Source organism: Cnephaeus nilssonii, assembly GCF_951640355.1.
Source record: "Cnephaeus nilssonii genome assembly, chromosome: 19".
NCBI classification, from domain to species: Eukaryota; Metazoa; Chordata; class Mammalia; order Chiroptera; family Vespertilionidae; genus Cnephaeus; species Cnephaeus nilssonii.
Genome location: NC_137090.1, coordinates 2,008,805 through 2,021,293, shown reverse-complemented (window position 1 = coordinate 2,021,293; position 12,489 = coordinate 2,008,805). Strand labels below are relative to the sequence as shown.

At 66.9% G+C, this 12,489-nt stretch overlaps 1 protein-coding gene across 1 annotated transcript in view; it reads right to left on the bottom strand.

Moving 5' to 3' along the window:
- Positions 1 to 12,489, bottom strand: part of DNAH17 (dynein axonemal heavy chain 17) — a gene marked incomplete at its 5' end in the record, with an annotated part of 58,851 nt that overhangs the window by 3,141 nt on the left and 43,221 nt on the right. The window contains 15 exon segments of the mRNA XM_079798611.1: positions 448 to 673; positions 1,042 to 1,185; positions 1,512 to 1,694; positions 2,218 to 2,400; positions 2,678 to 2,857; positions 5,313 to 5,504; positions 5,854 to 6,081; positions 6,849 to 6,976; positions 8,732 to 8,880; positions 9,447 to 9,640; positions 10,007 to 10,129; positions 10,666 to 10,836; positions 10,912 to 11,052; positions 11,220 to 11,384; positions 11,935 to 12,139. Of these exon segments, the coding sequence (XP_079654737.1) occupies positions 448 to 673; positions 1,042 to 1,185; positions 1,512 to 1,694; positions 2,218 to 2,400; positions 2,678 to 2,857; positions 5,313 to 5,504; positions 5,854 to 6,081; positions 6,849 to 6,976; positions 8,732 to 8,880; positions 9,447 to 9,640; positions 10,007 to 10,129; positions 10,666 to 10,836; positions 10,912 to 11,052; positions 11,220 to 11,384; positions 11,935 to 12,139 (2,612 nt within the window).

The following is a 12,489-nucleotide window of genomic DNA, read 5'->3' as shown; positions in this document are numbered from 1 at the left end:
GGAGATGTCACCCGCAGAGTGGCTCAGGCCTGTGTGCTGGCGGAGGGGCTTGCCCGGTGGCGGCCTCCTGCTGTGCATTCCTGGCCCCTCGGACAGCCAGTGCCAGGCTCCCAGGAGGTGGACAGCCAGGCCCCCTTCCCTTGAAACTGTGCCCGGGGCAGCAGCGGGGGGGCGGGGTGGGGATGGACAGGGCTCTGGCTGAGGGGGCTCTGGACCCTCCCCTCACCTGTCAGATGCACTCGTCCTGGGTCCGGCCCCAGCCTGGAAGGGCTGAGCCCCCACCTGCGACAGGTGCTCAGGCCGAGGGCGAGCCTGCCGGCGGCCTCTTGGGCCTGTTTCCGTCCCCTCGGGCCCCTGTCTGTCCACCAGCTCCGCGTGCCCCCCACAGCGCACACAGCCCCTGCTCGCCGGGCGCTGGGCCCTGGGGCCCGGGCGGCGCCCTCCTACCTTCCATGAAGAGCCCGTACACGTAGGAGCCCTCACGTGGGGGGGCGGTCACGTCCTCGCGGTTCTTCTTGGTCACCTCCACCGAGAGGCACATCTTGTCCAGCGGCCACTCGTTCTTCCTGGCCATGGACTGCATGATGGCCGTGAGGAAGGACTGCGGGTTGAAGAAGCCGGCCAGCCACACGGTGGTGGGCAGGGCGAAGTCCGTGGTCCAGGCCTCCAGCTCCTGCGAGGAGAGGGGGGCTCAGCCGAGCCCCAGGGCCTCCCGGCAGATGGGGCAGCCGCTCTGCCCGTGCCGCCGCTCTCCGTCCCCCCGTCTTCGTGCGGGGGGGGGGGGGGTGCGGCAGCAGGGCCACGGAGGGAGAAGGGGCCCAGCAGAGGCTTGGCTGCCGTCACAGGAGCCGCGGGGGCGGGAGCTCCCTCTGCCCAGGAGGCAGCTGTCCTTCCCCGGGAGGAAGGGCCGCCCTCCAGACCCTGCTCTGACGAAGGCCAGGCCAGCGGGGCCCGCAGGCCTCGGGGACACGCCCCCTCACAGCACGCTCCCGCGGGCCCTGGGCAGAGGGGGTGCACTGAGGCCGGGGACCCCGTCCTCACCCTGATGCGGAGCAGCAGGTCCGAGTACCAGGCCGCCAGGCCCATCATGGACGGGTAGGCCCGGGCCATCCACGTTTCGGGCACGGTGTCGTAGAAGAGCGCCGTGGACAGGTCTTCCATGTCTGTCGTGATGGTCAGTTCCCCCTGAGGGACAGACAGACGGTGCTGGGGGCCCCGCCCATGTGTGTCGTGGGAACGTGGTTTCCCGCGGGGCGCGGGCCACCGGGTCTTCTGCAGAGCCTGTGGGGGCCACGTCGTGCCTCCTGCGGGAACAGTCAGGATGCCCTCCGGGGCGTGTTCTGGACGCCCACAGCTCCCCACCAGGGGACTCGGGGGCCAGCGCCAGGGCCCCGAGGCGCCCCGTGGCCTGCGGTGGGTGGTTTCTTTGCAGTTGAGGTGGTGAGTCAGCCTGCGGGGCCAGCCCGGTTCCCGCGTCAGGTCCGGGCCCAGCTGACCCGTCTTGCCTTTACCTTCAGCCCCAAGTTGAGCTCCTTGAGCGAGCGGCGCATCTCGTTGGTCAGGATGTTCATGCGCTCGCACTCCTGGAAGGCCACCACCACGTAGGGCGTCTTCTCGGCCGCCTTCGCCATGATCTCGGCCATGTTGAACGACTCCGGGATCTTCTCCAGGATCTCGTCCAGCACGGCCTTCACCTGGGAGTCAGCCCACAGGCGTCACCGCGCCCGCCCCCGCCGCCCCCAGAGTCAGGTCTCGGGGCCGGAGCCTGCCCCCCGTTCCCACGTTCCCACCCCTGCGTCCCGGAGCTCGGCACACGGCGTGGCCAGAGCAGAGCAGCACACGTGGCGAGGGAGGGCGTCGTGGCCTGGTGGCAAGGCCTGTGGCTGTGGTCAGGGAGCCTCCGGCCACCCTGCCTGGTACCTGCAGCCAGGCCCCTGCATTCCCCCCCCTCCGTGGGGTCACCAAGGGTCGTGGGGTCACCGAGGGTCGGGGGGGGGTCACCGAGGGTCGGGGCGTCACCGAGGGTCGGTCGGGGCGTCACCGAGGGTCGGGGCGTCACCGAGGGTCGGGGGGGTCACCGAGGGTCGGGGCGTCACCGAGGGTCGGGGTGTGTGGTTGCTGACAGGTTCTGAGGGCTCTGCCAGTCGGGGTGCACTTCGTGAGCCAGGCTCTGGGCCCCACTTCACTGTCGCTGGTGGTTGCGCGTCAGGCACCCACCTTCTCCTCGCGGGACACCCCGGTGCCGGCGCCCGACTCCGCCTCTTTGGGCTGCATCTCCAGGACCGTGCGGAACAGCTTCTCCGAGGTGACCGTCAGGAAGCCGATCTCCGCGTTGGGGTGCAGGCCGTACAGGTAGGGGCTCTCGGGGGGCAGGTTCTCGTTGATATATTCATGGTAACCCTGAGACGGGGTAGGAGGGGGTGGGGGGATAAGCAAGGACCTTCTTACCAGAATGTTCTGCCCACACCCCGCCCTCTGCGCACCCCCACTGCTGCCCTAGCCCCCTCCCAGGTGCCCCACTTTGTCCCCCACCCCCACCCCCACCCCCCGTCCCCGCATCCCCCACCTGGCTCCCTGCTCTGGCTCAGTTACTGCATTCCTCCCATGACGAGCTCTCACCAGGCCGTCAGCCAGGACGCACTGACCGTCCCGTGCGTCCCCCCGGAAAGCTCCTCACCTTGTAGTCCAGGTTGGGGGGGATGTGGAAGCCGGGGGCCAGCTGGATCTCGCCCTCCAGCATCTCGGCCCGGATGTACTCCACCAGGTAGGTCTTGCACAGCCGGCGGTCCCAGTCATCCGTGATGTGGCCGCCGTACATGATCTCCCCGAACAGGTAACGGAGGTCGTCCCAGGGCACCTGGGGGAGCCGGCCGTGAGGGGCGCTGCCGTCTGCGTGGAGAGGCCAGCTCCCCGCGCGGTGGCCCCTTCCTCGCCCGCTCCTCCGATGGCCCACACGCGGGCCCTCCCTCCGCGTCCACGGAGCGGAGCCGTTTCGTTCTGCCCGGGTGGGTGCTGACTCTCGGCCCCGTGTGTCTTTGTGGCCATGGCGTCCATCCCTCGGGTCTCAGGTGGGTCTTCCCTCGGGCCCCACCGAGGTGCCGTCTGCGCGTCTTGCCTGGCGCTCCGTTCCCAGCAGTCTCTGCGGCACAGCCAGCTCAGAGCCGGTGGCACCCGCCCTCCCCTGGGCTCCGGGCTCGGGGAGCAAAACCCGGGCAGGTGTGACTCGGCGGACACACTTGTCCTGCTGTCCGGGTCCCGCAGTCCAGCCCAGGGAGCGATGGGCCTGCCTGCCGGCTGCCATCCCAGCCGAGCCGCCCAGGAGCAGCCGGGCGCCGGTGCCCAGTGCCCTCACCCCGTCCGACGGGTGTCGTGGAGCCGCGAGTGACAGCCACGCGCCGTTCCCAGCAGCCCCACGTGAAAAGTTCATTCCAAAGCATCAGCTTAGAAATGATGAAGGTTTTCCATTCTTTTTTCCTTTGTTTCGACCTTTTAAAATCCAGGGTGCATGTTAGCTCCTTTCGGACTCGCTGGGCGCACTGTGCTGGGCGGCTGGCGGCCGCCACATGCCGGGCAGCGTGGGTGTGGGACCTCACGGCGCCGCCGCCACCGCGCCTGCAGCACCAGCGTGTCTGAGCACCGGCCTCAGACGGCGCGGTGGGCGTCCGTGTAGCCACGCGTCCTGCCTGAAGCCGCTGCTCGCCAAGTCCGGTCAGTCAGGTCCCCAAATAAGAGCGCTGACCACTCGGTCTAATTTGGCCTCGTGTGTCTACAGTCGGAACGTGAACATTCCCTCAGTTGTCGCTGGTGACCTAACGCTTCTCCTCGGCTCGGCCACCTTGGGTGTGTGCTGACGGCAGCTTCCGCATTTCACGCATTTGCCCTCCGCCTCCGCCCGCCCCCCACGCCTAGGGACGGTCCTTCCCCTCTGGGCGGGGCGGTGACCCCACACCTGCTGTTGGAATTCCCGATGGAATTCCCGATGGAATTCCCGGCATGCCTGTGGGACGGTCGCCAGGCCTCCCGGGAGGCTGAGTCGTGGGGCCGAGGGACAGGGCCACTTGTCGGTGCCTCCCTGGAGCTTGGCCAGCGCCTGCCCTTGCCCCCTCCTCCCCCACCGCCCTGGCGTGCGGGCACCGCCGGGTCCGCGTGTGCAGGTCGGGGAGTGTCTGCGTGACTAGCAGGACGCTTCCTCCCACACGAGGAAGCGACCTCCACGGAAACCCTCCGTCTCCTGTGCGGCGGCTCGGCGTGCGCGTCCCCGGATCCCGTCTCAGGTCACGTGGCCGCCCAGAGTGTCGGCAGCCGTGGGGCCACCGAGTGGGGCCGCAGGAAGTGACCTCTGCCCGGGATCTCCCGCCATCCCCGGGGAACCAAGCAGCAAACAACATTCCGCTGACTGGGCTGGTGGCCCTGTGGGGGCTGCCTGGGCCAGGGGCGGGGTCCTCTCCAGGGCCACAGGGGTGTCTGACATCAGAGGTCATCAGAGGTCGGCCCTGGACAGGCCCAGGGAGCGGACCCGTGCTCACCTGCCCCTGCCCTCACCTGAGGCTCCCCGCCACCCTCTCTCCCCCCCCCCCCCCACCTGCACAGCTTCTTACAATAGGGCACCTCCCACCTTTCCTCACGGAGCCCCTAATGCTTGGAGGCCTGGGGGTTGTCCCCAGGCCCCTGGCACCAGCACCCTGCTGACGATGCTGCCTCTGCCCGCCCGCGTCGCGCCCTTGCCCGCAGCTCTTACTGCCCGTCCCCTTGTCCTCTGAGGAGCGAGTGAGGATGGCCCTGCCATCCCAGGGCCCCGATGGCAGGTGCAGGGTGGAGCCAGGCCTCCTGGGAGGCGGCCAAGCGAGGTGGGTGGTGGCCGGGCCGTGGGGGTCTCTACACAGGCCACTGGGCTGCCCACTGGACAGGCCACTCACTGGGGTCACGCCTCAGGCCGTGTGAGGCTCCAGGTCTGCAGACGGGCCTGCTGGGCCCTCAGGGCCAGGCCGTCCTGCGTCTGACTACACGCTCGGTTTCCAGTAGGAACGCCAGGAAGTGTCCCCTCCCTCCCGCTCCATCCTCGCCCACGCCGGCTCAGGCCGCCCAAAGCGGCTGGGGTTTCTGGGGGGATCCCTGCTCGGGTGCCGGACACCTGACCCCATGCAGCGTGACAGCAGGCAGAGGCGGACACCTGCGGGCGGCGGCCGAGGACCGCCTGCCCGTCATTGCCTCGGGTGGGCGGGCTCGAGGCGACCCTGGGGTCAGAGCCGCCCAGCTGTGACTCCGACAAGAGGAGGAGGCGGGCGGGGCTGAGCCGCCACCAGGCCCCTTACCTTGGCGTTGGCCTCCAGGTAGTTGTACAGCACGTTGATGGAGATGGTCAGGTCCCCGTTGTTGAAGGGGTACGACCTGTTCCAGCCCTGGGCCCCGAACTTGCGCCTCTCGGCCACCACGGCGTGGAAGTAGCAGAGGGCGAACAGGATGCACTTGAACTCCATCTCCTTGGTGCACATCTCCAGGGTGTCCTGCAGGGGGCGCACCCGCCACGCCAGGATATCCTTTTAGGAATACGGTGACTGCAGTGCGAGGTGTGTGTGTGAGCGTGTCTCTGCATGTGCGTGCACGGGTGCTTGTGCAGGGGTGTGTGCGAGTGCATGTCTGCAGGAGTGTACATGAGCATGTGCATGCGTGTGTGTTCATGTGTGTGTGTGTGTGTGTGTGTGCGTGTTGCCGGTGGTGTGGATGAAGAGCAGCAGAGGGGAGCATTCTCAGAGCTCAAGTCTGGCCTCTGCAGGCCCAGCGACTCCACGTGCTCGGGGCCCCGGGCGGCGCAGACGGGACCGGGCCTGGTGCGGGCACAGGAGGGAGGCCCACCTGGGTGAAGAGGTCCAGGGCCTTGTGCAGGTTGGCGTGCATGCCCGTGGGCGGCTCGTTGGTGATCTTGATGGCGTTCTCCAGGATGCCCTGGGGGATGATGTGGGAGTCGGGGCTGGGGGCGGGCTCGGCGCTGATGAACACGCGGTAGTCCTCGTGGCTGCCGATGCTGTACCGCTCCAGCTTCTTGTCCAGGGTGCTCAGCCACCGGGCCACCAGGTGGATGTTCTGCGGCCAAGACCCGGGTTAGCGCCCGCATGCTCCCTCCCTGCCCTGGGCCCATGAGGACAGGCCGCCCGGCCGTGCCCCAGCCGGCTTGGCTCAGTGGTTAGAGCACCGGCCCTCGAACTGAGGGTTGCCGGTTCGATTCCGGTCAAGGGCACGTACCTCGGTTGCAGGCTCGATCCCCAGCCTGGTCGGGGCGTGAGCAGGAGGCAACTGGCCAATGTCTCTCCCCATCGAGGTTTCTCTCTCTGTCTCTCCCCCTCCCTCCCACTCTCTCTAAAAGTCAATGGACAAAACATCCTCGGCTGAGGATGAACAACAAGGAAAGTGACCAGGCCAGGCCCCGTGCGTCGAGTCTGCCTCACTGGGGTCCGCGGGAGCCGGGCAGCCGGGGGGCAGTGGGACGGCGGAATGAGGAGGGGCTGGGAGGCTGCAGGACCCAGGACGGGGGGCAGGGCTGCTGGGGTTCGGGGGTGTGAGCTGGGGTTCACCCAGGACGTGACGGGCAGCCTCCTGAGGGGAGTCACTCGTGTTTCGTGTTCTGAGTAGGATCTCCTTCGGGGTCTCAGCCTGGAGCCCGTCTCCCTCACCACCGAAGGGCCCACGCTGCCCCCTGAGCCCCCTGACACCTCACACCACCCGCTGGCCCGGGCGGAGCTGAACTCGGTGTGGGTGCCTCCCGCCTGCCTGTGACCGTGAACCCCACGACCTGCTGTCTCTCAGTCCCCAGGCCCCCGGGGGGGGTGCCCGCACCCCGAGGCGTTCCGCACCTGCAGAATGACCCAGTGCCCCGTCTCCGCGGCCACGTCCAGGGCGTCCTCGGCCACCACCTCCTGCCCCTGCCCCAGCGACACGTTGTGCAGCTTCCCGTTGTCGAGGGTGAACCCCAGCTTTTTCCCTGAAGGAGAGAGAAACGGGGAACGCTTGGGGGGCGATCGAGTGACACAGGGCGGCTCTGGGACCCACCTGCTCCCCCACTCGTTTTATCGTGGTAAACACACGTCATGCAAAGTTACCGTTTTACACACCATCTTAACGTGTGCGACTCCAACACGTGCACAGCGCTGTGCACCCTCTCTGGTTCCAGAACATTCTCGTCAGCCCAGGAGCAAAGCCACCTGGTAGACAGTCACTCCCCTCCTCACCCCTCCAGCCCCCGCAGCCCCCATCTGCGTGCTGTCTGGATTGGCCGGCCCGGATGTGTTGGAGAACGGGAATCACGCAATAGGGGACTCGCTGCTCCCCCTCGGCTCCGTGTCCCAAGGTTCACCGTCGGGTAGATGCCCGGCTCCACTCCCGTTTCGGGGCCGAGCAGTACCCCCCGCCCCCCGCCGTGAGCATCACCCGCCGCGATCTGCCTTCACCCGGGCGTGGGCGTTCGGTGCACCTGCCTTTCGGCTGCGGGAGGGAGTGAGCGTCTGTGCAGAGCGCTCGTCTCAACACCCGTCTCAGTTCCTTCGGGGTCTGTGCCCGGCGTGGAGTTGCTGGGCCACGTGTAGGTCTGTGGGTCACGTGTAGTTCTGTGGGCCTCATGTAGGTCTGTGGGTCACGTGTAGTTCTGTGGGTCACAGGTAGGTCTGTGGGTCACGTGTAGGTCTGTGGGTCACGTGTAGTTCTGTGGGTCACAGGTAGGTCTATGGGTCACGTGTAGGTCTGTGGGTCACAGGTAGGTCTATGGGTCACGTGTAGGTCTGTGGGTCACATGTAGGTCTGTGGGTCACGTGTAGTTCTGTGGGTCACAGGTAGGTCTATGGGTCACGTGTAGTTCTGTGGGTCACGTGTAGGTCTGTGGGTCACGTGTAGTTCTGTGGGTCACAGGTAGGTCTATGGGCCACGTGTAGTTCTGTGGGTCACGTGTAGGTCTGTGGGTCACGTGTAGGTCTGTGGGTCACGTGTAGTTCTGTGGGTCACGTGTAGGTCTGTGGGTCACGTGTAGGTCTGTGGGTCACGTGTAGGTCTGTGGGTCATGTGTAGTTCTGTGGGTCACGTGTAGTTCTGTGGGTCACGTGTAGTTCTGTGGGTCACGTGTAGGTCTGTGGGTCATGTGTAGGTCTGTGGGTCACGTGTAGGTCTGTGGGTCATGTGTAGTTCTGTGGGTCACGTGTAGTTCTGTGGGTCACGTGTAGTTCTGTGGGTCACGTGTAGGTCTGTGGGTCACGTGTAGGTCTGTGGGTCATGTGTAGTTCTGTGGGTCACGTGTAGTTCTGTGGGTCACGTGTAGTTCTGTGGGTCACGTGTAGGTCTGTGGGTCACGTGTAGGTCTGTGGGTCACGTGTAGTTCTGTGGGTCACGTGTAGTTCTGTGGGTCACATGTAGGTCTGTGGGTCACGTGTAGGTCTGTGGGTCACGTGTAGGTCTGTGGGTCATGTGTAGTTCTGTGGGTCACGTGTAGTTCTGTGGGTCACGTGTAGGTCTGTGTGTCACGTGTAGGCCTGTGGGTCACGTGTAGGTCTGTGGGTCACGTGTAGGTCTGTGGGTCACGTGTAGTTCTGTGTGCGTCTCCCTGAGGGACCGCCACACTGCCTCGCACAGCAGCCACACCGTCTCACATTCCAGCGCGGCCGTTCTCCGTGTTTCTGACACGGAATAACCATCCGACGGGTGGCAGGGGTCACGCCACTGGGTTTTCCTTCGCGCCTCCGGTGACACTCACCCAGGGCCTCCACGTCCTTCAGGGGGTCGACCCCCGGGGAGAGGATGAAGAAGATGGGGGTCGAGGGGCTGCTCTCCTCGTAGGACTTGGAGAACTCCACGCTCCGGCCCTCCACGAACTTGCTGCCCATCTTCTCCTCCACGAAGTTCCTGAGGGAGGCGGCGCTCAGCGGGCGGCGGAGGCTGTCTCCCGGCGGCGCTCAGCGGGCGGCTCTAAGCGGAGCGCCTGCTTCCCTCGGGCAGGGAGGGTGGGTGGGCGCTCCCCGCCCTGGCTGTGTCTGCTCTGGGCGCCCCTGGCTCCCTCGCCCCGAGAAATGGCAGGCCCACGGCGGGAGGGGGGAGAGGCCCGGGAGCCGAAAGGCCGAGGCGGCATATTTCCCACTGGGCGGGGGGGGGGGGGCGATCAGAGCCGTTCTCCGCAAAGGGGCCACGATGGCCCTCGGGGGTGGCCCCCGCGGACGACGGTCCCGGGTGCGGGCGCCGAGCCTCGCTTTCCCCCCACGACACCCGAGGGCTCCTCTGTGGCCACGGGGGTCATGCCTCCCCACGCCTCTTCCCTTTAACCTCAGAGCTCACGGGTGGGGTCTGCCTCTGAGTCATAACCCTGGGCTCCCTCCTCGCCCAGGTGAGCGGAGGCTCAGGGTCCGCCCGCCACCTCTCAGACCCGCCGACGGGGCGGATCCCCAACACAGGCCGCGCCCACGCCCGGCGCTCACCTGACGGCGTAGGTCATGCGGTCGGGCCGCATGCACCTCACCATGCACAGCTTCTGCAGCGACGACTTGTTCTTCCACTCCTTGGGGAAGATCTCCTTCTCGGGCGCCTCCGACTCCACCAGCTTCTTCCAGCGCTTGGCCGAGCCCTCGATGTCGTTGTCCAGGTTCTTGAACTCGTCCATCTCCGAGAGGGCCTGCGGGGAGCCGTCCGGGTAAGACCTGGGCCACGGGCCGCCGGGACACAGCGGGGGCCCCCGAGGGGCCTCGGATCGGGACGCGACTCCGGCCGCTTCTTGGGGGGATCTGGACGAGGGGCGCCTGTCTCACCCCGGGGGTGACCCTCAGGTGGTTTTGGAAGAGACCGAGGGCCTGAGCGTGCGCCCAGGGTCTGAGGGTCTGAGGAGGGCCTGACGCTTGGCGTTTCCCTGGAAACGAGGCGGGAGAGCCAAGGCGGGGACCCCTGGACGCACCCGAGGCCGCCGGGGCCAGGCTGGCGGCGTGCGGGGACACGGGCAGGGGCCAGGGAACGCCGAGCACCGTGTTCATGTCGGACCGCTCACCTTGATGCCGCCCCACCCCTGGTTCTGCAGGAAGTCCACGGGCGACACCACCCCGGCCTTGAACGGGAACCGCAGCAGGAAGTCCAGCTCCACCGGGTTCAGCTCCTTCTTCATGGACAAGACCTGCGGGCGGGCACCGCTCAGCCGCCACGGGCAGGGGCACCACTTGGCCGCCACGGGCGGGAGGCGTGAGGAGCCTGCCCCTCGGGTTGGAGAACTTGGTCTTCATCATGTTTTAATTTTTATTTATTTATTTAAAAATCTATTTTTTATTGATTTCAGAGAGGAAGGAAGAGGGCGGGATCGAGCCTGCAACCTGGGCATGTGCCCTGACCTGGAATGGAACTGTGACTTCCTGGTTCATAGGTCAGTGCTCAGCCACTGAGCCACCCGGCTTTTTAATTGTGGTGAAACGATGGCTAATTATTTTGTATCTGCACTCTGGTAATAGATTTATTTTTATATTCTAAAAAAATCAAATAAAAGGAAGAAAAAGAGTAACTGGTGAAAACGCACACGACATAAAATGTGCCGTTTTAACCGGTTACAGCTCCGCGGCATCGGCACGTCCGGTGGCTGCACGAGCGCCCCCGCCTAGGCCAGACCTGCCTCCTCACCCCGAAGGGACTCCCGCCGACCGGCCGCCGGCAGCGGCTCACCTGGAAGGTGACCTGGGCCAGGAAGATGAGCTTGTCGCGCTCGAAGAGGCCGCGGGCCGTGTACACGTAGACGGAGTAGGTGATCTCGTCCGTCAGGTTCATCACCCGCTGCCGCACCTCCTCGGCGGGCGCCGTCCGCTGGATGGCCTTCTCGAAGACCACGTTGAAGGCCTGGGGAGGGGGAGGTGAGCTCCCTGCCCCCCCTCCCCCGCCACCCGAGGGTGCCCCAGGCCGCGCCGGCCGCACCTTGAGGGAGAACTGGTAGATGGGGCTGATCTTGTTGAGGTCGTTGAGGATGAAGTAGAGCAGGGACGCCCGCTCCGCCGCCGGCCGGTAGTTCTCTCGCGCCTCGTTGATCTTCACTTCGGTGATTTTGGCCTCTTGCACCTGAAGCCAGAGGGGCCGGAGTGAGCCCGGCGGGGGGCCAGCACGGCGAGCGGGGCCCTGCCAGAGCCCTGGCTCCCTCGGAAGCCGTCCTGGGGGCTCTCGGCCGACGGCGGGGTGCTGAGGGGTCTGGGCCCCGTCAGGCCAGCTGCCCGGCGGGCCCGGCTCACCTTCTCCTCAATCTCGCTGGCCGTGTGCTTGGTGGTCTCCAGGTTCTCCACCAGCGCCGTGTCCCCCAGGAAGTTGCCCGAGGCGGCCGACAGGCGGGCCAGCAGCGAGTCCTCCAGCTCCTTGAGGACGATCTTGAACTCGTTCTGGGACTTGGTGAGATTCGCCTGCAGGAGGGCAGAGCCCGGGCAGGGAAGCGGCCGTGGGCATGGTCCCACCACACCGCCCAGCCCTGGGGCTCCAAGGCGAGGCCCGGGCCCTGCAAGCCCGGGGCCCAGGGCTGGGACAAGAGAAGGGGGGGGGCCTGAACGGAAGCCGGGGGCGGGGAGACCCGAGCAGTGCGGCGCCTGCTGGCCCCTGCGGCTGCGGGTCATTGGCCGCCATGTGGAAGGCCCTGGGACCGTGGGAGGCGTGGGCCTGGGTCCTCTCTGAGCCCAGTGTGTGGCCAACGCAGCATCAGGGCGTGGCGGGCACACGAGGGCGTGGCGGGCACACGGGCAGGCAGCCAGGCCAGGCCCGCGGGGCAGCGGGTGGCACTGTAGGCCGTGGGGCACCGCTGTGACTGTCTTTGATGGAGTTACAGGAGCGGCAGCCGGGAGAAGGGATGTGGTATGAGGCACCTTCCCAGGGGGGCCCAGAGCCAGGGAGCCACACGGGGGTGGGGGGGCGCGTCCCTCCTCCAGCCGCCCGGCCACCCGTGCCCGACGCAGGCTGCACCTTCAGCTGCTCCAGGTCCGGGCGCTCTTTGGCCACCACGGCGGCCAGCAGCTGGTCCTCCAGGCCATCCCGGGTGACCAGGAAGTTGATGAGCGTGCACTGGGCCTGCATCTCGGGCTTGTAGTGGGGGTTGAAGTACTTGGTGTGCAGGATGAGGCGGAACTGCGGGTGGTACTCCACCTCCTTGTCGCCGATCTTGATGAACCTGGCGGCCGGCGGGAGGGGTTAGGGGGCTCCCGGTGGTGAGGCCACACTAGCCCGGCGGCCGTCCCCACCAGCTGCGCGTGGTCCCGCCGCGGGGCCCTGGGGAGGGACTGCGCCTTCCCCGTGCATCGTCCTGTCTGCCCTGCCCTGTCCCTGGCGGGTTTGTTCTCATCTTCACGCCAAAAACCTGTTGGCGTTTACTCAACAGGTCAGACCCCCGAGCCGCGACGGAAATGCGCGGGCTCCACCCCAAAGCCCTGGCATCGGGAAGACACCGGCGTCCCGACCGGAGCGCGCGCCTTCGGGAAGCTCCGGGGCCGAGCCGCGCCGGCCAGCCCCGCGTGGGGGCCG